The 26809-nt window shown below is 38.0% G+C and overlaps 4 protein-coding genes across 4 annotated transcripts; 2 read left to right on the top strand and 2 right to left on the bottom strand.

Moving 5' to 3' along the window:
- Positions 1-10032: 10032 nt before the first annotated feature.
- Positions 10033-14112, bottom strand: LOC6638608 (peroxisomal targeting signal 2 receptor). The gene is made up of 4 exons (XM_002062280.3): positions 14015-14112; positions 11418-11537; positions 10610-11350; positions 10033-10538 (listed from the first exon to the last, which is right to left on the bottom strand). Exons 2-4 carry the CDS (start codon positions 11507-11509, stop codon positions 10364-10366), a joined length of 1008 nt encoding a protein of 335 aa, XP_002062316.1. The 5' UTR covers positions 11510-11537; positions 14015-14112; the 3' UTR covers positions 10033-10363.
- LOC6638609 (phosrestin-1) lies at positions 12205-14013 on the top strand. The gene is made up of 3 exons (XM_002062281.4): positions 12205-13171; positions 13236-13430; positions 13488-14013. The coding sequence occupies exons 1-3, from the start codon at positions 12316-12318 to the stop codon at positions 13640-13642; spliced, it is 1206 nt and encodes a 401-aa protein (XP_002062317.1). The 5' UTR covers positions 12205-12315; the 3' UTR covers positions 13643-14013.
- Positions 14113-14891: 779 nt separating the features above from the next.
- LOC6638610 (probable ubiquitin thioesterase DG1039) lies at positions 14892-16966 on the top strand. The gene is made up of 3 exons (XM_002062282.4): positions 14892-15661; positions 16659-16779; positions 16865-16966. Exons 1-3 carry the CDS (start codon positions 14949-14951, stop codon positions 16931-16933), a joined length of 903 nt encoding a protein of 300 aa, XP_002062318.3. The 5' UTR covers positions 14892-14948; the 3' UTR covers positions 16934-16966.
- A 2020-nt stretch (positions 16967-18986) lies between these two features.
- Positions 18987-22501, bottom strand: LOC6638611 (putative uncharacterized protein DDB_G0271606). The gene is made up of 3 exons (XM_023181695.2): positions 22140-22501; positions 21886-22077; positions 18987-19674 (listed from the first exon to the last, which is right to left on the bottom strand). The coding sequence occupies exons 1-3, from the start codon at positions 22440-22442 to the stop codon at positions 19327-19329; spliced, it is 843 nt and encodes a 280-aa protein (XP_023037463.1). The 5' UTR covers positions 22443-22501; the 3' UTR covers positions 18987-19326.
- Positions 22502-26809: the final 4308 nt, after the last annotated feature.

The following is a 26809-nucleotide window of genomic DNA, read 5'->3' as shown; positions in this document are numbered from 1 at the left end:
GCGAACAGCGCTTAAAAGGCGATCAGTGCAAGCAGATAATGTCGGTCGCGATATGGCACCTGTATGGTCAGTCCCATGCCCAGGCTAAGGCCCAGGCCCAGGCCAGATGAATTGCGCCAGAGAAAGAGAACGAAACGCAACGCAATGCAACGCAACGCAACGCCATGGATCGAAAGGCCGCCGCAGCGCTTGAAGGAGCTAAAGGTTGGCAGTGGAGGGGGGCGATGAGATTGGTATGGGGGATTGGGATTGCTGTGCGTCAAGGTTGGTTGGCATTGGACAGACCAACAAGTCGTTGGCTTTATGCGTTGGACACAACACGCGACAATGAATTTCGCATATGTCACAAGGCACAGCACACAGAGAGGACTGAGGCCAAGACCGATACCCGGACCGAGACCGAATCATGAGAGCATGTTGTGCGGAGGCTGTGACAACAACAGCAGCATCCCGTGTAAACAGACAACAACAGCAACAACAACAGCAGCAGCAGCAGCAGCTGAAAGGCTGATGCTTTTTGAATGGAAACAATCACTTTTATTTGGGGGATTGTCACGCTACTGAGAAGAAAATGGGGCATATGAATAAGTTTAATTAAATGTCCACAAATTCACCTTAACTAAACTAAATTTCTTTAATGGTTTCGATTTAGAAATTGAAAAGAACTCCGAAAACTATTTTATAAATCAATCAACATTGAGTTTCAAAAATATCAAAGTCAGTCAGTGGCAGATCCTCTGAGAGGGACATGAGGGGAATTTCCTTAGATTTTACCCCTGAAACTGGTAGACAATTAACGTCCAAAATGCTTGATTTTCCTTTCAAAATGATCTTTAACTGGAATCAGTAGGTGAAGGATGACTTAATTTTATCTTAGGAGGAAGGTCAAGGGGTAAACAAAATTGTTCTAGGGGCAACAAATTTTCTCTCATTTCCATTCTGCAATGATTCAAGCAAAAGTTTATTAATTGCTGGTTGGTGAAATGGTTCCCAGCATTAAGGTCTCATCTACTAAATGATGTCCTTCCTAGATCCTAAATCCTTTGTCATTTTCATATATGTAAGTCTAACTGTAAAAAGTTCCTGGTGATGCATTCAGCTAATAAATACAACAATATATTTTAAATTGGTTTAAGAAGTCTCAAAAATTGGGGTTTATCTGATGGCTACTCATCAGGGTTTTGGGGTTTATCTGATGAGTAGTTTTTGGGTTTTTTCTCTTCTGATGAGTAGTTGAAGCAACTTTATTTGCACCGCATTCGATGGGTCCCTTTGGCCGAACGATGAAATCACCTTTTTTGGCAGGAAAATAAGAAACCTTGGCACCCTCGGATATCGGCAGAGTCTCTCGGCAATAAGCGGCGATCACAATAAATGCCAAGCATCGATGGTATTTTTGTAGTTGTTGTATTTTGTTTTGTTTTGTTTTACAACAACAACAAAAAACGTAGAGAACGACTACGACGAATATCGGATAATTTTTTGTTTTGTTTTTTTTTTTTTGGCATGTCTGTGCAATTACCTTTATGTTTATGCGATTTCGTAAACCAAAGACGAGGAAGCAGAAAAAAAGGTTGTATAAAGCTTATATATATATTTATATATATATATATACATAAGACACTTATATGACTAAAGCTGGAGGACAACAATGGAGGCAACAGGTGTCCAGGTTTGAAAATCAACGCTCACTTAGCCAACAGCCGCCAAAAGTTAAAAAGCAAATCTTTTTTATAACTATATTCGAAAAGAAAGGAAAGATAAGAATTGTATTCTCATCATCATCATCATCTGGCGGCATTTCGGGTTGAAATTGGATGAATGCTGATTGCAGACGATTTTCAGTGGATTCGCGAAGATATTTTGGCCTAATGATGGTTAATTTAATGCCCAGCAATGAACGGAAATGACACTAAAGAGGCTCAAGAGGCTCAAGAGGATCTGTCTCTGTTGCTGTCGCTGCTTATAAGGATCTTCAGGTTCTTGGCAGCTTGTTTTCGGCAAAAGGATAAAGGGAGTCACGTGCGGCTACGCATGCAATTTACTAATTTGGTAATCACCCAGACTAACTAACCGGAAATTGCAAATGTATTACCAATTACCATCAGATATAGTGTATATATACATATACATATATGTATATTAACCTGCCAAAAACAGATTTGAAAAACCCCGCCAAGTCTATTTGGCATACCATTAAATCAAAGTTTATGAAGTTGCCACCCACAGATATTTCTTTTCGGTTTGTTGTTCCTGCTGGAAATATCTGTGTGTGTGTGTGAGTGTGTGTGTGTGTCTGTGTGTGTGGGAGGGGGGCCTACGGTGGCTAGAAGGGGGCAAACGTGTGCGCCCTGCCAAAGTAACAATAACATTAACGAAATGCAAATGCCGCACTACCCACCGTTTTGCCTGCCCCTCCCTCCCCTCCTCAGCCAGCACCTTCGTCTTCTCCACCTCCACGAATCTCTTTTACGCTTGTTTGCTTGATGTTGTTTTTGTTATTTTTGGCGATCGCGAAAAACAAATCAAAGGCAAGTTCACGCGTCATCGCCAGCAGCCAGCAGCCACTGAGGCGAAAAGGCAGCCCACCCGCACACCTCCCCCTCCCACACATACACACACAAATACCAAAGCACAACAACACGCCCACGTCTGGACTTAACAGACGCGAGGAAAAAACTTTTTCTCTAGTCCCTGGTTTTTTTTTTTTTTTTTTTGTGTTTTGTTGTTTTTTTCTTATTCTCACAATTTTGACAGCCGCCGTCTCGCATTGACGTCATTGACGTGGTGCCAAAGAATTTGTTTTTCATGAAAAATATTTTTGCAAGTTTACAGTATTTGTTATACACTTGGCAAAATATGGGCATATCGAAAATATGAGAACCCCTTTTTGACTATTTTACACTAGTCTTAATCTCTAGCCAAACGAATAGTTAAAAATTGATTTTAGGTAGGCCTCTTTTCCTTTTTTAATCCTTTTTGAAAGTAAGAGGATTTCATGTTTCAATCCTTTTAGAAGTAGAAATACTGTATTGAAATGTTTTTGATTAAAAATGGTTACAATAACTAATGAAGTTATTTATATTAATTCAAATTATTTGCTTTAATGTTATGCAAACGAAATTGAAATACATAATTATTAAATCTTCCATTAAAATTTCAAAATTAAGTTAGTTAAAGGCGGCATAAAAAGTTCTTCTTATAACAAATTGCCGTAGAATATGATAGATTCAGAGACAATTCCAGTGCATTCTTGGCTGAAGTGCTTCTTACTTTTCTATGAGGATGAAGAAATTTCCTCGGAATTTTCCAAGGATCACACTGGTCATAGATGAAAAGCACATAGATTCCTACTTCAAAGTTTGTTTTAATTACATATAAAAACGTCAAGCCCTGTTTTGGTTAACTTCAAAAAAGGCCGAAATCTAGACCAACAAAAATTATTCAAAAGAAGATTTCATATCTATAAAATTACTTAAATGTATAATAACCTTCCAGATCATAGTAAAAAAAAATTTAACACTTGAACAAATTTTTTATACGGAAACCCTTTTGTTTATAAATTTCTCATTACATTCAAAGTAAATGTACTAAATGTAAGCGTATTTTAGCCATGAAAACTTAAATGCAATTGGCAAAGAGCAGGAAAATGCAAATCGTTTCACATGTTTAAAGACTAACAACTAAATTTAAATTGTCAATGTCTAATAGGGGTTTCACATTCCTAGAATTTTCTACTCATAGTAACAAAAAGAAAAGGTGAATAATAGTTTTTTCTTTTACATTATGAATGTCCGATGTAGATATGAATTATTTGTTTAAAGAGAGTATTATAGATTCGTTTTTCTTATGATACAAATTGATTTTTGTTTTGTGTTTTTTCATCCGCATAATGAAAAACTCATTTTGAAGATTGTTTTTTAGGCCCACTGACGGCTGATGGCTATTTTCATTTCATTTCATTTTAGTTCAGTTCAGTTCAGTTCAGTTCCTAGGGGCCCCCCATATCATTGGCCCGGCTATTGCTTTTTGCCATTTTTAGCTTAACCTGATGATGATGATGGTTTTGTACCGATGATGATCGTCATCACCTGGTTCTGGAGCGCCCATGCTCCTTTCCTTATCCTCTCCCATCGCCCTCGCATCCTCTGTGTGTGTTTTGGCCTCTGTTTAGAATCAGAATCTGCGAGCAAAACGCGTCATTGGCGCACGTCAGTGGCCATCGTCAGCAGCAGCGCCATCATTGAGTTCCAATTGAGGGGCTTCTGCAGCTTTTGGGTTACACACAGTCGATATGAGTATGAGTGTGTGTGTGTGTGTGTGTGTGTGTGGGGGCGACTATGGCCACTATTTTTAGTCATGAGACGAGCCGCTAAAGTATTTTGGTCATGAGTTTTAATACAACAACAACCAGATCTGGCTATTGAAATGGCATTTTCAAAAACGGACAGTTTTATACACATACATATATACATACATACCTATAGATAGAAATATTTTGTTTTGCTGTTGCTGTTGTTGTTGCTTTATATTCTCCAAAAACAAATTATTTATACGCAACAAAGAATTTTTGCACGGAATTTTATTTATAAATCAACTGCGAGACGACCTTGTGTAAGCGTCCTTCACCCTCAAAAAAAGCCTCAATGGCATAAATTATTGATACACTTGAAAAAGGAAACGAAATGTTTATTAACTCAGGATTTCAAAACTATTAGTCCAGAATACTTTAAAGTTCAACCTAGCCCAAATGATGAGTAGTTCCTACTTATTATTGTTTATCTAACTAGATCAATAGAATACTTTGTAATTGGAATGTAATTGTTTACTCGTAATGAAAAACTTTTCTGAGTTTCCACATGATTCAAATTGATTGCTATAGATTATTCAGCTATTTCAATCGATATATGTAAGTTATTTATATTCATTATTATATGAATCTAATGGTTGGGAGGCAGAGATGAAGACATAAAGTTATATATAGGAAACTCTTGATCAGCTTTAAAGGTGGGTCTTATATGAGTCGTCTCTGTCTGTCCGTCTGGATTCCTGTATTTATATCAGTTGGTAAAAGATCTCAAGAAATGAAACTTGGCACTTAAGTCTGTTGTATTTGTAGCTAGATTAAGTTGTTGAGTTTAACCGAGTTTATTTTATTACCTTAAGAAAATGGATTAACTCTTCTCTTTTGATACCCATTAAAATTTTGAACGATTGAGAATTACTCTATTCAAATGACTTAACACTCATGAGATTTACTAATTCTGTGTGCTTAGTTAAATAAAATCAATTACTCATTGATAAAACTATTCATAGCTGTGTCATAAATGTAGGATAATACTGAACGTAACTCTAGTCACCTAGTCATCTAGTCATTCCCAGTGCAAAAAAGAAAAAGAAATGGGATAGATATGAAATGAAATCACTCATCACCTTCAATGCAAAGAGCCAAACAATAAACAAGATTCTTATAGTTAATAATATTGATATTTTTAGGAAAGAATGTTCTCGTCTTGTAAATAAAATTGTTTGCTATGTCCGAGCGTATGTATTTAGACGAAAAGGAACGATAAAACGAAGAGGAGGAAGAAAACAAGTTCTCTTTTAGATTGAGCTCATTATAGTTATTGTAAATTTTTGCCACGCGCCTCTTTCAACCAACAAAAACTGTGGCCCGAACTGCGCTAATTTTTGTCTGTAATCTGGGCCAACTTTTTTGTTTTATTTTTTTTTTTTTTGTGTTTTGGTCAACCTCAGAGACACACGCAGTGGAAGAAAGAAACAAACAAACCCAAAACAATGCAAAAAATCGGAAAGAATGAAAAAAAAGGAAAAGAAGCAGCAACCTCAAAAACCAAAAATATTTGCCAAAAATAAGACAAATAAAATTGCATACACAAGGAACGAAAAAACAATTGTAACAAAAAATTAGAGCAGACCAAAAAATTATGAGATCCTTGGGCATGGGCATGGGCACCGTATGATCCTCTCACTGATCCTTATTTGGAATTCGTGAACCCAAAAAAAGAGAGCGAAATAAAAATCCCGTTTCGTGGAAGAGCAACAGCGGGACATTTGGCCTTGTTTTTTGCTCGGAATTGCGTAAATTGCATTTAGTTCAGGTCGCGTTCAGTTTCGCTCTCAATGTCCTGAATTTTTTAACAACATGTCATAAACAAATGTTCGCTGAATATTTTTTCAGTACCAATTTGTGCCCAAAATACAGGCAAACAGACAGCCAGACAGGATAAAGATGCCCATTTACTGTGTTAGTAGTTCAGTGGCCATTTTTATGGGCAATCTATGTATATAGATCTAGGTCTAGAGAGCGACTTTTATGACAGCAGCAGCGGCAGCGGCAGCAGCAGCAGCAGCTATTGCATAACATTGCGTTCAGGTCTTTAGTTGCCTCTAGGGCATGAGGTCATCGTTGACCTTACGCAAAACTAGGCAGCAAAACATTACTCTCATTATGTCATCGGGAAACCAAGAACAATAGGAGCAGGCACACACAAACCCAAATCCACAGACAGATCATAAAAATCACAGAGCAGCCTTAAGACAAAGACAGACAGATAGATAGATAGATAGATAGAGAGATCGAGGCGATGTAGGGGGAATCAGTCAGTATCAAAAAGGAATTCATTATTATTTTGTGATTGTCTTTGTCGAATTGTTATTCAATCTTCAGAATGGTGCATAAATTCACACTCCTTGATCGATCCTTATTCTAACGGTAGCCACACACACATCCGTTTCTCAGACCATAACCATTTGTGATCATTCATTAGCATCCTGTGCACACAGGTAGCCCACATATCCTAGACCCCGCCGGGAGCTGTTTATCCCTTGACAATTATTTCCGGTGTACACTCAACTGGAAATCCCTTTTTATCAAGATCGCCCTTTTTGCGTTACGCCCACTCCAGCTAGACAAGAGGAAAAGGCACAAGAAGTGGCGAAAATCTAAAATGCTCACAAAAAAAAATGGGAAAATTGTTATTTTGCGGTGATGTTCTCTGATGATATACACAGCAAGTCACACTCTCTGGGGGGGCGACGTCGCCACTGCCAAAACCCAGTGCCATGCCACTGCCCGCCCTTCCTACACGTGTTAGTTAACCAAGAACTCCATCTCTCTCTCTCTCTCTCACACACACTCTCTGTGTCTGTGTCGGCATAAAAGTGACGATTAAAGCCAAGAGGATCTAAAAAGAACAAAACGTTGAGAGGGAACAAAAATTAATACCAAGACAGTCGTAAAAACTCAATGCGCTGAGCTGTTGTTATTGTTGTCCCGAGTTTTAGTTCAGTTTTAGTTTATTCGTCCAAGAGTATCCTTTATGGTCGCCTTTTTTGCCGCAGATTGAGCAGCAAGATTTGAAAGAGGGGCGCGTGATCGCCATCAAAATGCTCGTGGAGGCAATTTAAATTGCTGAACTGAACGCTGCGGCGCGTGCAACATTTCGAGCAGGTCGGGAGCACAACACAAAAAAAGAGAAGAGAAAGACTGAGAGCACCAGGTAGACATCGAATCGAGAACCTGCTGGCTGACTGGCTGACGATGTGGCCCCCAAAAAGCAACCCAGCACCGAACGCTCCTCCATGGAGGTAGCAAAGGGAGGGAGATTACCTCCTCGCGTGCTGCCTGGATGGGTGTTGAAATATTATTTTTTTCATTTTTTTGCTTCTTTCTTTTTACTTGTGTTTTGGTATTTTAGCCTTTTGTCTGTTTATTTATAACAAGCCGCGAGCCTTGACACTGACGAGAAGACAAGATCTCTTGGGCTCCCTCTGCTGCCATCCTTCGCGTGGCCAAGAGGGGGCGAGGGCTGAAGCCAAATACAAAGAAACAGCAAGAAGTCAAGGTTATGTGTCTAGGCAACTGCCGCAACAACAACCGCCGAGGCAACTTAGTATGTGTCCAATTGTTGCTTGCTGTGTTGCATTGCAACATTGTTTGTGGCTAATTTATCGTTTGCCTGGATTTTTCGTTCATTCGCACTAAATTGCTGCGGGTAATTTTAGTGGCTTTAACTCCCCAGTAAGTGAGTGCAATTTTTAAGCCATTTGTTTGACGATCTTCTACCGAACCCCTTAATCACTCCTTCAATTTGGGCCTACAATGTAACCATCTGACTAATGTCCTTATAGGGCCTAAAGAAAAAGTGTAATCAGTTTTAATTTCATGAAAATTTCGTATGGTTAATTGTAGTCTTTGTTCAAAATGTCCGCCAAATGTTATCGATTAATGAGAACAGCGCACAAATTATCAATTTTTCACAGCGCCATCTGTGTGTGCAGTTAGGAAACTTTCTTGCCATTTTTATATTTTTAAATTTTTTAATAATTATTAAACTTAAACTGCAACTTAAATTATTTTTAAGTACGTAAAAGTAGTTAATTGTGAGTTAAATTTGTGTTTTTTTTTAACTTTGTTTTCTTTTTGCACTTTATTTGTTTGGCAGTCTGGCAACATTTTCATTACGTTGCCTTTGTGCAGCAACACAATGGCGCCATCTATATATCATGTTTTGAATGTAATAAGGAGTTGACATTTAAAATTCCATTTGAAAAGTAAACTAGTCAGAATATTTTCTATCCAATTAGAAATAAGTAACAAGGCTTTTCAGATAGGAAATAAAATTTTCACTAAAATGGAATTGAAATCCTTATCAGACAGGAGAAAAATGTAATAAAAAAAACTTATTTCATCGAAGTAGAAACTCTTAGGTTTAAGTTTATGAAAGCGTTTCGTTTTAAAAGTTTTCTCAACTTAGAAATTAAAATATATGTATGTATGTGTATACCCAAAGCCCCTATTTAACCACAAAATATTTAACACATTTAATTTTGAACCCTGATATGTGTTTTCCTTTCTTGTTTAAACTGATTTGTGTGTTGTACGCAAAATTATAGATTTAAAACAACTTTGCCTGAGCTCATCTTCACGCTTTCTTGGTATGAAATTTTCGATTTTTATTAACACAAACAAGCATTAATATCAATTTTAGTTTCACTTGACTTGGGGAAAGATAATTACAGGTTGTTCCTGCTTATTCGCACGAATAACAAGGGAACGAGGGTCAACAGCAGCTGCTGCTGCTGCTGCTGCTGCTGCCTGGTAGTTGGTTATACTTACTTGATCCTCCTCTTTCAAAGTTTGACTGATGCGTGGCTGTCTAAAGAAATCAACGCCAATTGGCATCAAAACAAATATTTGCCCGAAGTGGCAGCTAAAGCTTAGTCGCCATAGCTAATGTCCAGGATCAACAAGGCTCGTCATCCGACTCGACTGTGGCTGGCCCGTTGCTGGCGGCAGTCTTTTCACACCCTGATCCCAATCCCTGGTGCAGAAGGTGCGAGTTGGCACACCTTTTGGAGTCAGCTTTTGCTGACTGTGTGTCAATTCTGAGAAACTCTGATTTGTTGCACCAAATTAACGCTTTATTGCATGTTTGTTTGGTCAGCGAGAGAAAGAGAGAGGGAGAGACGAAAAAGGCTACCTACCCTCAGGTAGGTTTCACCTTTCCATTGATGGCCAGTGCCGTTAACTTTTGAATAAGTTCAGAAGTGCAAATTATAGTCAAAAGACAGAAAAAAAAAAGGCACCACAACAAGTAAATTGGACAAATGTTTTGATTAAACATGCTAGTAAAAATTCTTTTCTCTAATTCATAGTTAGTTAACTATCGTCTTTGCTTATTTCTGATAAGCGTTCCATTTGTATTGATTTCTTCCAAACAAAGTTTAGATTGGCCTGCCATACCTTCCCATCCGACATATGTATATTAGAACCAAGATAGATAGTTTTCCACTTTAAGTTTGTAAAATTCGGTTTTCATTCCAATTTATGTCAAAAGCAACAAACGATTGGTTAGTTCTTTCATTTCATTTTCATCCAACATTGTTTTTACTTAATTTTTGGTCATACAACGCCAAATTATAATGAAACCGCCCCTGTTTTTTAAGATAGATTCCGTTTAACTAAGAAATTTGTATGGAAATTTTCTTTGTTTTCATTTCCTTTTCTTTTTTATACAATTTGCATTTATCACAACTAGTTACACTTTACCTCCTCCTCGTCATCATCGTCGTCTTTGTCGTCTTCTCCGTCGTCTTCTTCGTCGTCGTCGTCATCTTCGTTGAGTATTCTCCTTAGAGGCATATATAGCTCAGCTATATAGCTAGTCGTCTTAAGGGGCTTAGGCTATTGGCCTGGCTATTTTGACGCCATTGCGCCTTATCACATTTCATTCAGTATTTTTCGGAGTACCAGTTCCAGAGTTTAGCTTTCAGATTTTTGCTTTGTTTTCCATTGTATTTTTCATCCAGTTTGTATTTTTGACTAGACCGAGACTTTTTAGGCCATTGTTGTATCCTTTAGAAATTGTGGTGTATAGACATTGACCACTGAATCCCAACCACAATCGGCCAATTGGTGGTTACGATGTGGATTCCAATCGAGACCGCAAACAAATTCCGTATGTTGTTCGTTTATCTCTTGTGGAGCTTCGCCGCAATCCAAATTCCAAATGCTAAATATCCACAAAAATAAAAATCAGTCAATTGTAAGAGCTAAAGAAACAAGTCAAACTAACTAACTAACCGTGTGGTAAAATCATAATTAGCCGATGCCAATACCGATGCCGAGTGCGGTGAACAGGCCAAACGTCTGACTGCAAATTCTCCGGAATATAGCTCAAAGACATGCGTCCGCATCTTACGTAAATCCCAGCCACGTATTAGACCATCCGAGCCGCCAGTCACCAGAATGTTCCTGTCGAAATGACTCCAGTCACAGGCCAAAACCTCACTTGGATGCGCCTCGATGCTCATTAGGGGTTTACCTGCAAAATCAAGAGAATTCCATAAGTTCAATTGTCCATCGGTACTTACGCTAGCAAATAGATTCGCAATGAGTGGCGAAAACTTTGCACAATATATCAAATCTGTGTGTCCCACAAATGTCGTTAACGAGTTCTGTCTATTGCAGTCCCACAATTTGAGTGTACAATCCCAACTGGCCGAGAGTAGTGTATGATAGTTCCATTTCTCGCCCCAATCCAAACTGTATATCTCGTTCTTGTGTTCCTGCAGACAGATCAATGGCTGTTTCGGTGTCTGTTGTCCCATAGCCGCTTCAGCATCCAAACCCGACCATATTTGCAATGATCCATCTCCCGATGCAGTGGCTGCTATATCAGCGGCATAGGGACACCAGGCCACATCAAACAGACCATCCGACCACTCCAAACGGCATAGCTCAGTTAAATTCTGGCCATCGACTGTATTGGGAGTTTGGGCAAGCAAAAAGAGAGAACCACCGCCAGCAAGACCGTACAATTGGCTAAAAAGGATACAAAAGACAGTTAAAGAAGGAGTAGAAATGGGCATCTTTAGAATTTGAGACTTACCTTGTAGCCAGCAGCAAATAATTTGCCTCGAAAGGTGAAAAGCGCAGGCTATAGCCATGACGATCGGTTGTTGTGTGGGTCTGTGTTTGCATGGTGACTTCTTCTCTAAGGAAAAGTTTGCTGAAAAGAAAAACGTTATAGAACTTTTACTTTAATTCCATTTCAATTGCAATTAATGTCTGCTTTATATTTTGCCAAGTCAGCAGCACAAAATCAATATATTGATGTTTTATTTTATAACACGTTGACAAAGTGCTCCAGAAATTTCTAAGGTTTCTCCAGGAACAACAACAAACAACTGTTGTCAAAGAAAACAAAACATGGACCAGACGCAAGCGACAAAAAAAAACGAACAAATTCTTAGTTCTTGGAAAATTATGGTTAAACGAATAAGTTAATCTCTATGTAAAGACCTGTCACCCTGCCCTGCCCTGTCGTTGTTTAGGGCGGCTGGAAACTTATTCAACACATGTGACATGACCTCGCACGAGGTCGCACACCATGTCTGAATGTCTGACTTGACATTAGACAATCCACATATGCAGATACATCCACATCCACACATCCACACACACATCTAATGCGGTCAAGTGAAAACTGCGCAGAAAAGCGACCCACCCACCCATTGGCCAAACGCCTGCCTCGTTAGAAACCAACTGCATAACGCGCAAATCCACTTAGTGGACATTGGGCCACCAAATGGTGGTGGTGGACAGGGCCAAGCCAAAGGTATATAAGCAAGTTGTAGGGCCCATGGGTTTTGCATTTTCCTCCGCTAACGAGAAATTGTGCACGTTACGAACGAGAAGCGTCGGTCGCGAAAATATTAATTGCTTTTTTTTCCAAACTCTCTATCTCTCTCGATCTATCTATCAATCTAACTAAGTAATTAAGCGACATGGTTGTTTCCGTCAAGGTGTTTAAGAAGGCCACGCCAAACGGCAAGGTAACCTTCTATTTGGGACGTCGTGATTTCATTGATCACTTGGATTATTGTGATCCTGTTGATGGTGTTATCGTTGTGGAGCCGGAATATTTGAAAAATCGTAAAGTATTTGGCCAATTGGCCACCACCTATCGCTATGGACGGGAAGAGGATGAGGTTATGGGTGTTAAATTCTCAAAGGAATTGATACTATCACGTGAGCAAATTGTACCCATGACCAATCCGAATATGGAAATGACTCCAATGCAAGAGAAACTTGTACGCAAATTGGGTAGCCATGCCCATCCATTCACTTTCCATTTCCCACCCAATTCCCCCAGCTCGGTGACATTGCAGCAGGAGGGTGATGATATGGGCAAGCCCTTGGGTGTGGAATACACCATTCGTGCCTTCGTTGCCGATTCGGAGGATGATCGTCAGCATAAGAGGAGCATGGTCAGCTTGGTAATCAAGAAACTGCAATATGCTCCATTGAATCGTGGACAACGTTTGCCCAGCTCGCTGGTCAGCAAAGGTTTCACCTTCTCCAATGGCAAAATCAGCCTGGAGGTAACATTGGATCGTGAGATTTACTATCATGGCGAGAAAGTGGCTGCCACAGTGCAAGTATCGAACAATTCCAAGAAATCGGTGAAGAGCATCAAATGCTTCATTGTCCAGCATACCGAGATCACAATGGTGAATGCTCAGTTCAGCAAGCATGTGGCTCAATTGGAGACCAAAGAGGGTTGCCCCATTACACCAGGAGCAAATCTAACCAAGACCTTTTATCTAATTCCCCTGGCAGCCAATAACAAGGATCGTCATGGTAAGAGTGAGAGAGAGAGAAGTGTCTATTCTAACCATAACAAATGCGTACTGATCTCTATTAGGCATTGCTCTGGATGGCCATTTGAAGGATGAGGATGTCAATTTGGCTTCCTCAACCATGGTCCAAGAGGGCAAATCGACTGGCGATGCTTGCGGTATTGTCATTTCGTATTCGGTGCGCATTAAATTGAACTGCGGCACTCTGGGCGGTGAAATGCAAACGGATGTGCCATTCAAGCTCTTGCAACCGGCACCTGGTAAGTGAAAACGTTGCATACTCTTAGGCACTTTTAATCTAATCTCCCTTTCTTTAGGCACCATTGAGAAGAAACGTTCGAATGCCATGAAGAAGATGAAGTCAATTGAGCAGCATCGCAACGTCAAAGGCTATTATCAGGATGATGATGACAATATTGTATTCGAGGACTTTGCCAAGATGCGCATGAACAATGTCAATATGGATGATTAGAATCAAGAAAAAAAAAAAAGTTGACCAAAGGAAAATGAAATGGCTTGGAATGATATAAACGGGATGAATTGTTGTGAAAAAAAAACGCATCGAAAGCACTGAAAACTTTGTTGCAGCAGTCTCTCTTTCTTACACACACTTTGGAGGCCAACATCTTTGTATTATATAAAATATATATATATATATATATATATCGTATATCGTAATCGTAATAATGCTCTCTATACAACAAACAAAAAAAATAACTCAAACTTTAGTGGATCTGGAGTTTATCTATATGTTTTATGTGTATGTTGAAACCATGTTGAAAACGCAGATCTCGTGTCTGAAAACTTCTATATTATAAATGTGTTATGACTATCTGAAACTTACCTTATTTGCCTCTTCTTTTATTGCTTCAAATAATCCAAAGATTGCTCTGTGAAATATATTTAGTTTTTTGTTTTTGGGTTCTTGGTTAGCTGTTAAGGCTTTCAACTTCAGAAGTCGAATGATCTTAGAAACTTTTCAATGCCACGACGAAGGGTTTTTGTTTCTCAACTCATCTAAGGGTTGCTGACAGGGGGTTGCAATACCTTACTGGCCATAGGTTCGTCCTTTTTTACGCGCCACACACACACACACACAGAGGCAAAATTTAACCCCTAAAATGGGCAAAAATGAAGCAACAGGCTGTCATCGACAACCAATCAGAGTAAACGCCAACTGGACATGGCTACATATCTAACGGAAACAGAAAGTACTATTATTATTATTATTATTACTATTTGAACTTGACTGACCTTGACGAAAGCTGGCAAAGCTGGCGGCCAGCTGGCTTATTTAGCAATTCAAATTCAGTTCTTGTTCTCAACTCTTTGTCATCTAACGTATATATTTTTGTTGTTGTTAGTTTGTTTGTGCCTTAGTTACTTATATAACCCAAAAAAAAAAAAACCCAACAACCGCAAAAAAAAATGTAGAAAAAAACCAGAGCATAGTAAAACAGAGTAGACTCCAATCCTCAGACCGTTGGACCATTGCACAATATGGAGAAAGGTGTAACTGGGGGGAGAGACAGCAAGAGAATGTAGGAGTGGGGGGGGGGGGGGGGGGGGGACCAAAAAACTGCACCAGCTGCAGCAGCGTTCGATCGATTTCACACACCGCTGACTCCTCTGCTGACTTCCGGCATTGACCAAGCCCCAAAAACAGTGAAGAAAAAAAAAAACACAACTAACCAAATACTGTAAACAACATCAAACAATGTATAAATGCCAATGTTGTTGTCAAAATGCTGCCACAAATTTGACGAGAGTGCAACGTGATGGAGCTATTACCACTTAAATCACTTATTTTACATCTATTGCTTGTGGCTGCCTTCCTTTTGCCATCGGCTCAACTTCAATTGATTTATCCAAGGCATGTGTATTATGAAGCTCCACGTTTGCGTCGCCTTGAGTATGCAACCAATCATCAGCCATCAGCCGGTTATATGGCTGCTGCCACTTATGGCCCCATAGCACCGTCACCTGGAAACTATCAATTGATCAACTATCGACCCAACTATCAGCCACTGGCTTTGGATTATCAACAATCGCAGCAACAATTGCCGTCAATTGGGCCACCAGCACCACCTGCGTTTCCCATCTATCCGCAACCGAGTGTTCAATATCAACAGCGTGCGATTGCCCCTCATGCTGAATTGGCCAAATATCGTTATGAGGGCAACTATATACCAATTCAGAGGATTCCCATCTTGACCCAGCAGCAGCAGCAGCAGCAACAACAACATCAGCAGCAGCAGCAGCACATTCAAGCCGCCCAACTGCCGCAACGACGCGTCGAAGAGCATCTCTATAATGTACCACCGGCTCTATTTACCAGCGATGTGTTGCATGTGGTGCCACCACGACAAGTGGCAGCAGCACCACCGCCATCATCAACAGCTGTGGAGCGGCCAAGACGCTATGCTGCAAACCACGATCCGAAAGATGCCGAAACCGCAGAGACTAAAACCAAAGAGACCAAATATTATCAGTAAGTGCTGCCCAATAAAATGGAATCGATCAAATTAGTTAAAGTTCTAAAGTTCAAGACTTTGAAAATATTTAAAAGCTGTACGTAAAGTTTTAAAGAAGATTTCTTGTGATTATATATAAGTGGATGGAGTTTTTAAGTGATATCCATATATTTAGACGAACTTAAAGAGTCTTCTGACTGCTTCTCTTTGAGATGTCACAGATTTAATAGGATCTTATGACTATATTATATAGTTCTTTAGAAACAATTCAGTGAAAATAGAAATTTGGAGCAATTTTTTAGGCGTTTATCAAGCCAATTCTTAAATTACTCGTTGTAAATCAATAAGATATCAAAATCAGACGACAAATATTTTAGAAAACATAGGCCTATTTTAATTAAGGTTAGAAACCTCAATTGTTTACTTTGTTTTTTAAACTTTTTACTTCATAAATTGTATATCTTTCTGACCTACTATATTAATCGTCCTTTAAAAAAAGTTCAACTCCTTTTAAAGGTCCCTATAAGCATTGCCCATGCTTTAAAATTAGATCATTCTGTATTTTTATGTAAGTATAACCAAAGAGCCAATATGGTTACACTTAATTTAATTGGCATATAATATATTTCTATAGTTTATTGATTTTATACTTTATAACTCTGGATTCTATATGTCTATAAATATTCACATTCAACCCAACCCAAATGAACAACAATCGGTTATAAATTGAGTTAAAAAACATGTTTGTCAGTATAGAATCTATGCTTTTCTATATTTATTCTATTTCATATCTATATTATAGACATAACTAAATATGGATAGGTATGATTTTATGGTTGATTAGAAGTATCGAATGACTATATACATATTATATAAAATATTCAATGGGCTTTTCTTTTAGCAAAACTTGATTAATTAGCATTAACTAACAGATATAACTTGCTAGATACTATTAGGGACCCATTTGTTTGGCAATTAAAACTTAATATTTGATATTTACAATTGTTATTATAGTGATATTTTTATGCGGTTCAATGGACCTACCTCACGTAGTCATGGACATGTTTTGAATCATCCAAAGGCCCAGGAAAGACGTTTTGAATCGCAACGCGGCACAAATCGTTACAAGGGCGAGGTGAATTGGAATGTTTTTTGCAATGATCACTTTCTTTCTCTTTTTCCATGACATTATAAATCTTTTACAATTATTTCCCATCTAGGTGATTTGGACAGATCGTCAGGGCAGTCATGGCGAGCATCGTTGGGATTTGGCCCAAGGAAAACTCTGAACTGAAATGAACTGAACTTAACCCATAAAATTTGCATATACATTTTCTTATTGTTTTTTTTTTTTGTTTTTTTTTTTACCACCCTCCCTCTCCTCTCGCTCCCATTTATATATATAAAATCGTGACTTTTCATAATTTTGGCGTATTATTTATTTAAAGACAATGATTTGGCGTGAAATTTGAATGGAGAGACGAACAAAAGATTTGCATAAGAAAGTACTTTGGCTTCTCTCTCTCTCTCTTCCTCTCTCGCTCGCTCTTTCCTTCTCTCCTTGGGTGATATCCTTTCGAATCGTATATGTGGTCTTAGGTCAGGGAATTTTCTCACGCCGCCCGAAAGTGTCCGGAAAGTGGACAGTCCGGTTACACGACTTTTTTTATGTTGCTTCTTGTTTATAAGCAAAAAGGTCAATTTCTCTGTGGCTATTCTTGGTCTTGTCTTGCAATGGAAAGAAAACTGGTTTTAGGCAATGTCCTGCAGCAGGATAGTTACAAGACAGAGTCCTGCAAATGCGGGTCATATGCAAATGCCAGAACGAAAGGGGTTGCTAGGTTGCAGCGGATTCTTATCCTTATCTTGTCTTGTAAGTCGGTGACCTCTTCCAAAGGGGTTGACTGGGCTGGGCCAAGCTCATTTGCATAGAAGAAGATGATGATGATGATGGAATGACACACACACACACACACAGTTACATACTGCCCTCGCCCTCGGGCAGCAGTGTCCAGTTGTGTGTAGTTGTGCCCTACTGACCAAGTCAAATCCTACATACAAACATATACGGGGTGTAAAGGATAAAGGTTCAATACTGAGATATCTTGGCATATGTAAATTTTCATGTGTCCTTTCTTTCTACCTCTATGTATGTGTGCGTGTGTGTGTGTGTGTGTATGCGGGTCATTAGCGCCGCTGCTGGCAGCTTCTCAAAAAACTATCTTCTCCGTCTGTCAGTCACTGTCCAGAACCGGTTACTTGTTTTCTTCTCCTCTCATTTGGACGATAAGGTCATCATGAAGAATGATCGGAGCTCGAGCTGCATGCATTACCCTTTGGCTCGCTCGGTTCTCACACTGTTTCCACTAATTTATGCAAGGACATTGCAAAAGGACACTTCTCAATCCATCTCCACCTCTCTCTATCTCTATCTCTCTCTCTCTCTCTGTCTCTATGTCTATTTGTCTCTGTGTCTATGTCTGTTTGCATTGCTGTGGCGTGAGTTCTTTCGTTCATTCAATGTTTTCCCAAAGATCAACCGGTTTGACCGGTCCGGTCGAAGCTTTGCCTGGCCTTCTCTTCTCTTGGGTGACCACGAATCATCATCAGTCTGGTCTTTGGTCGTCGCCTTCGTCTTCTTCTGGTGAGAACTTCCACATTTAATGACGAGGATGGCCTTTGCCTGGCCTAAGCAACTGGACGAACGGGTTACCTTTCCTCGATTGTAATTTCTGCCCGTTTTCTTTCCGTGCTTCATCTTGATCTTAAGGGTTAACACATTGATTTATGCGGATATAAAATTTGTTTACTTGTATCTTCACAATGACAAGGAGAAAAATAATAAAGAGCATATGAACCATAGAATTGCAAATTGTTTGCCATTCATGCTGAATCGAAAAAGTCTTCATATGCAAAGAAAACTTTTTGTAGCTTGTAGAGTAATACAAGTAGGATTATAAAATTCAGGATTTTTATCGCTTAAAGCTTACAAAGTCATTTGAAATCGAAGACTAAAAGAGTCCAGATTAGTTTATAGTTTGGTTTCATTCAAAACTTTCAAGTACTTATGTAAATTTTGTTTATGGCTCAATCAGTCTCTTTTAGTCTATGCCATATTATGACTGAAATTATGTTATGGAATTATGATCCCTTATTTTCCAAATCAACTTTAGAGTTAAGAAAACTAAAACTGAAAACTGAAATGACTTTATAGCTCTTGATTTTGAAACTTGCTTGCCTTAAGACCATTATTAAATGAAATTTACTCAAAGGATTCACCAGAGATTAATATTCCAACAAATAAATCCAATTACTTCTAAAAGAAAACGAACGAATTTTTTTAAATTTATATAAAAAAAAACACAATTTAATTCAATATTCTAAAAAAGAATGTCGTACAATTTGTTCACGATGATCGAATGTGTCTCTGCGAGGGGAGATATTTTTTTGTAGGGGGAATATGTAAATTCGCTTTTAGGCTATAAACTAAATGATGTAGATGCAGATGCAGATGATATATGTGTGTGTTATGTATATATAAGATATATAATAATAATATTATAATTTCTCTGCCCCTTCGTAATTGGCGTATTTACAAACTACATGGACTTTGCGGAACTTTCAAAAGAAGTAATCAGAGTAAATCTCCTTAGATCTGATCTCAGAGCCAATATTGTGTCTCTCACTGGTATTGATGATACTGCGGTTGCTGCTGCTGCTGCTGCTGTTGATATTGCTGTTTGCCGGAACTATATTCCGATTGCACCTTATGCCCACCGGCACGTAACAATTGCGTTGGTGGTGGTGGTGTTGGTATTTTGACAACAATGTCGGTTGGTTCGCGAATAACCTCCGCCTTGAAACCCTCCTTGGGATCGGCCGTGTACTTTACGGTGCGTATGAAGCCATCGGAATCGACCACCGAATAGCTGCCCTTAATGACAGAACCATCACGGACTTCCTTGCGATTCTGATAGTTGGTGAACTCGTCGTCTTTCACATCGAAGCCAAACTGGTATGAGGAGTTTGCCTACAAGAAAACGGATATTCAAATGTTATATAAAGTGTAATTTTGGGTTACAATTCCACGAGACTCTAGACTGGAGGTGGAACTGGACTATTTGATTTATCGTTTCAAATGCGTGAGGCGTTTGTCTGACCCACTTTGCGTGTGTGTTTGTGTGTGTGTATGTGTGACTGGCCAGAGAGATACATTTCGATTACATCATGGAGTATGCGTGGGTCTGCCTACTGCACACCACAAACCCAAAACCAAACCAAGCCACAGACTACCGTCCTACAGAGACGGACAGATCACGCACAAGTGAAAGTAATTTGAAGTTGCTTGCATATTTTTAATGGCCCACAAGCTCACGAAATCAAAGCGCAATTGCAACTCCAGTTCACTGTATCGATGGTGTGTGATGGACTTGGTTACGCCGCTTACTTATGCAATCCGAAAATATAAAAAAAAAATTAATAAAAACGGGGTGCAGGCAGTCTTCGCCCAAAAAACACTTCAAGAGACCCCCAACTTGAGGCGCACTCGATTCGTATTCAACCGTAACCAATATTGGCCCCCGGGCGAGGTTGGAATTGAAGCATAATTTATGCACAAGGTTGAGATTACTGCAGCAGATCGGTGGCAGTTTTTCTGAGGATGCCATAACAACAAAAAACAACAGAATTCAACCAGAGACCTTCACCAAAAGCATTCTAGGCAAAGACAATCGCAAAAACGTTAACTGGGTTAAGGTAACTCAGAGAAACGTGGCCTAAAGGAGTGGCCAATTCTCTGCGATTCTGTGCGTCGTGCGCCCAAAAAGAAGAAAAAACAGGCAAAAAACAAGACATAAAAAAGAATTGGAAAGGCAAAATCCAGTTTGTTTGTTTTTTTGCGTATAAATGCATTTTTCTCACAATCACATAGAGAGAGGTGGGGGGAGGATAAATTGTAGGCTTTTTTTGTGTCTATATAGGTCGCATTTTAAAAGTGATTGTACAAGAATTTGCTGCCCACAAACTTTTGCAATTTAATGGACCCCTCCAAAAAAAAAAAAGAGAGAGAAAGATCATTCTAACTAGCATTATTTTCGAATATTTCTTTCAAAACATTGAGTAAAAATTGGCTAAAAGAACTAATGCTTTATAGGTCACTTATTAGGTTTGGTTAGGTTGGCTTTAGACAGCCAAAAAAATTATGGAAAATATTTGCTAAATCAATTTATAACAAGTTTTATCTCAAAAGATTTATTTCACAGCTTGACAAGATTTTTTATATTCTTTAAAGTGATCAATTCAAGTAGCTACTGGAAAATCAAATAAAATGATTGCCTCAAAAATTAGACAAAACTAATTTGAAAGCATATGATATAGTGTAGGATCTATCTTATCATTTTGTTCCTGGAAATCGGAAATTTGGGGGAAAGGGGAATCAAAATTCCAGAGTTGAAATCTCGGTTTTGAGGATTTCCGAGAATGATCTAATTAACATGCTCATGTGATGCCTAGAAAGTCCTTTAAAAGGGTCTGCACTTGTTCCATTGATAATTAAAACATTATATATCGTTTTTAACTAAACTTTAAAAGGTTAAATACTTATTAACCATTTGCAGACCAATAAAGTTTCAGTATAGAAAAAGAAAAAAATAGAATCAATCCTAAGCACATCTAAATTGTACACTAAAACAACTATTATTCTAAAGTTTGAAGAATCGTTTGACCATTACGAAAAAGTAATTTTCAAATGGTTTTTGGTTTGAAGAGAAAGTATTATTCTTCAAAATGGAAGTGGGAAGGAGAAGGAGGAGGAGGAGATACCCACCATAAAACATAAACTGGTCTATTGTAAGGATGGATTAACATTAATTCGGTAATGGATATCTGCCAAGCTTCCGCATGAAAACAGAGACAATGTGCAAATACATACATATACATACATGCATATGTATACACGTTTTTGGTTAACTCGACTAAATGGCCAAGATACAATGTACAAACATATATGGCCATTCATTGAATGGAGATGGTGGAGGCTGTGTCTGAAAACTGAAACTGAGACTGAGACTGAAACTGAGGTTGAATAAATGTGAATGAACTCTGCAAATATCTTGGTCTCCCACCGCTGTTGCTGTTGCTGTTGCTGGTTGTTGCATGCCTCAATTGTAATTATTAGCAAAGCGAAAAGGAAAGTGCGCGAAAGTCGAACTCGAACTTGTTATGGCTTTAAATGTGTACTTACATCATCGTATTGCTCCTCCTCCTCTTGTTGCTGCTGCTGCTGCTGATGATGAAGCGACTGCAATTTGTGTTGTCCTTTGCCCAACAGAGACGAGGACGATGATTGATATTGAGGCTGGACACGTCTTGGTGGCGGAGCAGGAGCAGCGTGTACAGGCTGACGATAGACAGTTTGCTGGGGCTGTGATTGATACTGCAAATACAAGAATTGTCAAATGGGGATAGAGTCTTTTCATGGGATGACGGATAACCCACCTGTGGCTGCTGTAGATAATCTCTGACTGCGGGAGCCACATAGCCCTGTTGTTGCTGCTGCTGCTGTTGGGCACGTATCTGTTCTTGCACTGTATCCTTGAGACGAATCTGTTGTCCTGCATTCACATATTGTTGTGTCTGCTCCGAATTCTGCTCATAGATGGGTGTGCCATCATCTGGACGGGCTTGTTGCTGTTGCAATTGTTGATAATATTGACGCAAATAGGCGGGATCGACGCCCTGTTGCGCATGAGCAAAGCCGCAAATCGCGACCGTGGCCACCACGACAAATAATAGCTGCATTGTTTTTGTATATATATATATGTATATATGTTCACTTTAATATCGTAGCATGCGGAGCACTCAACCCACTTCAAAGCCAAAAATGTATCTGAGTTGCTGGATACCAAATTGCACTTTTATATCGACAACGGGGCAATGTAACATCGACTCGTTCATAGATACAACAGTTGGCTCTCTCTCTAGCTCCTTCTCTCTCTCCATCTCTCTCCCTCTCTCTTTCTCTGTCTGTCTGATGTTGGCGCTCTCGCTGTGGCAAGTTTATTTCTCTTTGATGCTCTCGATGGGGTTTTTTAGTTTTAGTTTTTTTGGTAATTGTTGTAAGTAGTTGTAGTAGTAGTAGCCTCTTTTCTGATTTACAACAGCTGTTTGGCTTAAACAGATATCATTTCCGTTCAGTTGTTTTGGGGCCAATGTACAAGGGGTGTATGATAAATAAATGGCCTTGATTGACAAATGTAGTTTGGGCTCCCGAAAACCTAATTTAAAACTCTATTAATACGCATACTAATAACATAGTAATTTCTATTATTAAAAGTTATTTCTTCCATAATTTTTGCACAAGCTCTTTTAGTTCAAGAGGAAATTATTCTTATAAGACCCAATTTGTCACTGACTTTATTTTCTTTTTTATATCAAGATCAATGTTATAAACTAAAGATCTAGATAGTAAAGAATTACTACTGACTGTTGAGGCCTTCTGCTAAACCCATGTATATTATATTCTATTCGAATTTAACCTTAGAGACATCCTAGTTCAGTTTATCTAGTTTACAACGAGACTCCACCAGTCCATGGATTTCTTGAGGCAACATTTTGGCAAAGAAAAACGTACTGACTTTTTCTTTTCCTACAATGTATACTTTTACGTACTCGTTAAAAGTAAATACAATCCCATTATATAATGATGATTCATAATTGATTAAAAAAAGACACACAAATGACTCTTCTATTATATACAAATATGATTTATTTAAAGTAGAATAGAATGCAAAATATGACTCTTGAAAGAGGTCCTTTGAAAGAGGTCAAAAGCAATTCATTAAAAGAAGTTGTTGCTAAGGTATCTCCTTCTTCCGATATAGGAGGTCATTTATGATCAGAAAATGAGCTCATTTAGGAGTGATTTAATCAGAGAGATCATTCAGTAAAAGATTCCTATCAGAAGTTGTATAAAATGCTGAGTGTGGATATTTCGATTCAATATGCAGCTAAGAATTTTATACTAGAATTTGTTTTTTTTTTTTGGTATTGATATTTGATATTTTGAAAAGGATTTCGTATTAGCCTTTTTTAAAAATTAAAAAGTTCCTACAGTTTTCCATAATACTAAAAGTTGAGTTAATTCCAATATCTATCTATCTATCCAATATTTATATATATGAGACTACTTGAAAACCCATTACTATTTGTTTTTTTAATGCTTTATCACCATCATTATGCTACTTTTCCAGTACTTTAAATTGGAATATCTTATTGAACAGCCCTCGATAATAATAATCCTCGACCCAAACCCAAATTGTCATTGTTTTTTTTTTTGTTTGTTTGGTATATATTTTTGTCTGTTTTGTTTGCTTTGCCGTTAGACCTTTTTGATCATTTGCATGGGGGGCTGAATGATATGTGTATTACGTGAATTTGTTACTTTTTGTTATTGTTGTCCAGTAACAGCGAGGGGAGACTGATTGTCTTTTAGCCTTAATGTTAGCTAACATTCAAGTGAGTGAAGTTGGACAACTGATTGATATTTGGGGCGTTAAAAAACTTTCACGAATTTGTCATTTAACATTAAAAATCGTTGACATGTCTATATACAACATGGATAAATAGATTTATATATACACACACATACACACGCATATGTACATACAAACGAACAAGCAAAGTGCATGTACGTACAACGAGTAAAGTAAAGTCAAGTAAAGTATATCAATATGTGTATATGGCAAATGTTGCAATAAATTTTCCAAGCTATGCAATCTCATAAATAAAAATGTAAATTACGACTATCTGTGGTTAGTTCGTCTCCCTCTCTTTCTCTCTCTAACTCCTTTGCCATGCAATCAACTTAACTGAAGATGTAAGCGTATATATATTTATTTTTATATATTTTTTATGCAATTATAACAGTTAATCTTTAGTTTTGTGGGTAGTGCAAATCTCAAATTCGTCTTAAGTAATCATTCAACTTAAGTCTGATGGAGTTCACATTCTTGAGGTCAATGTATTTAACTAGACTTTGCCCAAAAAAAATGTCTATAGATAGGAGACAATATGGCCAACTATTGTTTTAAACGCATTTGACCCAAATCGTTAAACAGTAAAGACTGAAAGACAAAAAAAAAAAAAAAACGTTATATCTGTTACGACCACGTTGCGGTTGAATAGTTCCAACGATCTTTGATGTCGTCGATTGCCAAATCTTTTGCATTTCAAGCCCTTTTACACCAGATGCGAATGCCGTTGCCATGTGATCGATCGCACGTACAGAGAGAGACAGACAGACAGACAGACAGACAGGCAGACATATAGACAGACATAATGCCATTAAACACCGCCCAATATAATTTGATATTTGTAGTCGTTGATGCGATTACAATTACCTACTTAAAGTCTTAGAGTTACGCCCCAAATTTCCATGGTAGATATTTTAGTTGGTTCGTTTTTTTTTTGTTTCTGGGCTTTTTCCCCTCTCATTTGATGATGGAGATGTCGGCAAGGTCATCCTCTCTGACTGTTGACCATTTAATGGGGGCGCACTGTGTCTTACTTATTGTTAGCCATGAAGTGAAAGTACACTATATGTGTGTGTGTGTGTGTGTGTAACACACACAGTCAAAACAATTGTTATGCACAATACAAGACATAGTTAAATTCACAATACGCAGAGCCGGTTTATTATGGGGTGGTTGACGGTGGTTTAACCAGACCTCAAGTTGAATATAGTACGAGATCTATTATCGTATTATCCTTAATTATTTTCGAGTAGATCTTCTTTTGAGAGATTCAGACTTAAGCCATGAATATTTAACCCTTAATAATCAGATAAATCTATTGAAATTGAATCAAAAGTTACTATATTTTTGAAAACTCTTGGAAAAAATATTACAAAGTTTTGATATTTACCAAAAGGGGGAAAAAATAATGCTTAAGAACACCTTAGCAAAATATATAAATACTTTAACCCATTAGAAAACCTTTTGAAATGTCCATCAAATACTTTCTTAAGACTTTTGCAGAAGAGTTTATTTGAAAACAGTTCAAAGACTTTCTTTTTAAATAACAAGACGTACTTAGCATTTAGTTAGCCATAGATTAATCTCTTAAGTTCCTTGTTAAAGCTTCCATTTAAGCCTTCAATTTCTTTAGTTTACCTCTTTCATATGGCAAGCCGCTCCTGCACACAGATTACTCACACGTGCAATGTACTTAAGTGACTTATTTCCATTCAAATTAAAGTCCAATTTATGTGCATGCTCATGTTATACATACACATATACACATACATATATACAGAGTCTATATATAATTTCAATATAAATATGTTTAATTGCTTCAATGATTAATGATCGATTATGTGTTATGTTTGCATATGTCTTAAAACACTTCATACATTTGCTTTGTCATGTTATGCAAAAGATATTTGGACCACATTTTCTATCTCACTCGCTACTACCCTTGCTGAAAGGATAACCATTTGCCTGTCAGAAGGGTGACTTCAAGTGATCTGTAGTTACCTGATCAAGGCAGAAAAGTTGAACTGGAATAGACGACCCAGAACGGTGTGCAAATTAGGTGCAAATAAAATTGTTTGTTTCTGTAAACATTGTTGGAAATAATTTCTTATTTTCATTCAAAATTCTAAATCAAAGTCTTCATGCACAATTTTATAAGTATTTTATCGGTATTACGTGACCAGGAAATTGTAGACCACATCTTAAAAAAGGATTATTATACTTATTAGTTTTTTCAAGGGATTTCAAAAAGGTTAAATAAAACACGCAAGTTCACAGATTAAGTTACATTAAAATGTTCGATACTCTTTTTTGAGGTTTCTCCCATAACATATTAACAGTTATTATCAAAATTTGTATACCAATATTTACTAAAAGTATCTAACAACATACTAAATTTCATAAAAATCCAACAATAAATAGCTCTGGTATGTGTACCTACAAATGTTTGTCAAAGTTGAGTTTTAGCGCAAGAGTGAAAAGGACAGCCTATGCTTTCTATACGACAAATTATTGATTTGATTCGACCCAGATCGCTTTCTCCCCTAAAATCACACATTTCCCAAAATCTCTGTCCACATCCGACTCTGGCTACAGATCCTTCCGCAGTTGCTCTAAACCATTCGATTGAAATTA

The sequence above is a fragment of the Drosophila willistoni genome (assembly GCF_018902025.1).
Source record: "Drosophila willistoni isolate 14030-0811.24 chromosome XR unlocalized genomic scaffold, UCI_dwil_1.1 Seg144, whole genome shotgun sequence".
NCBI classification, from domain to species: domain Eukaryota; kingdom Metazoa; phylum Arthropoda; class Insecta; order Diptera; family Drosophilidae; genus Drosophila; species Drosophila willistoni.
Note: the sequence above shows the minus strand (reverse complement) of the source record. Positions and strands in the feature narration are given on the sequence as shown.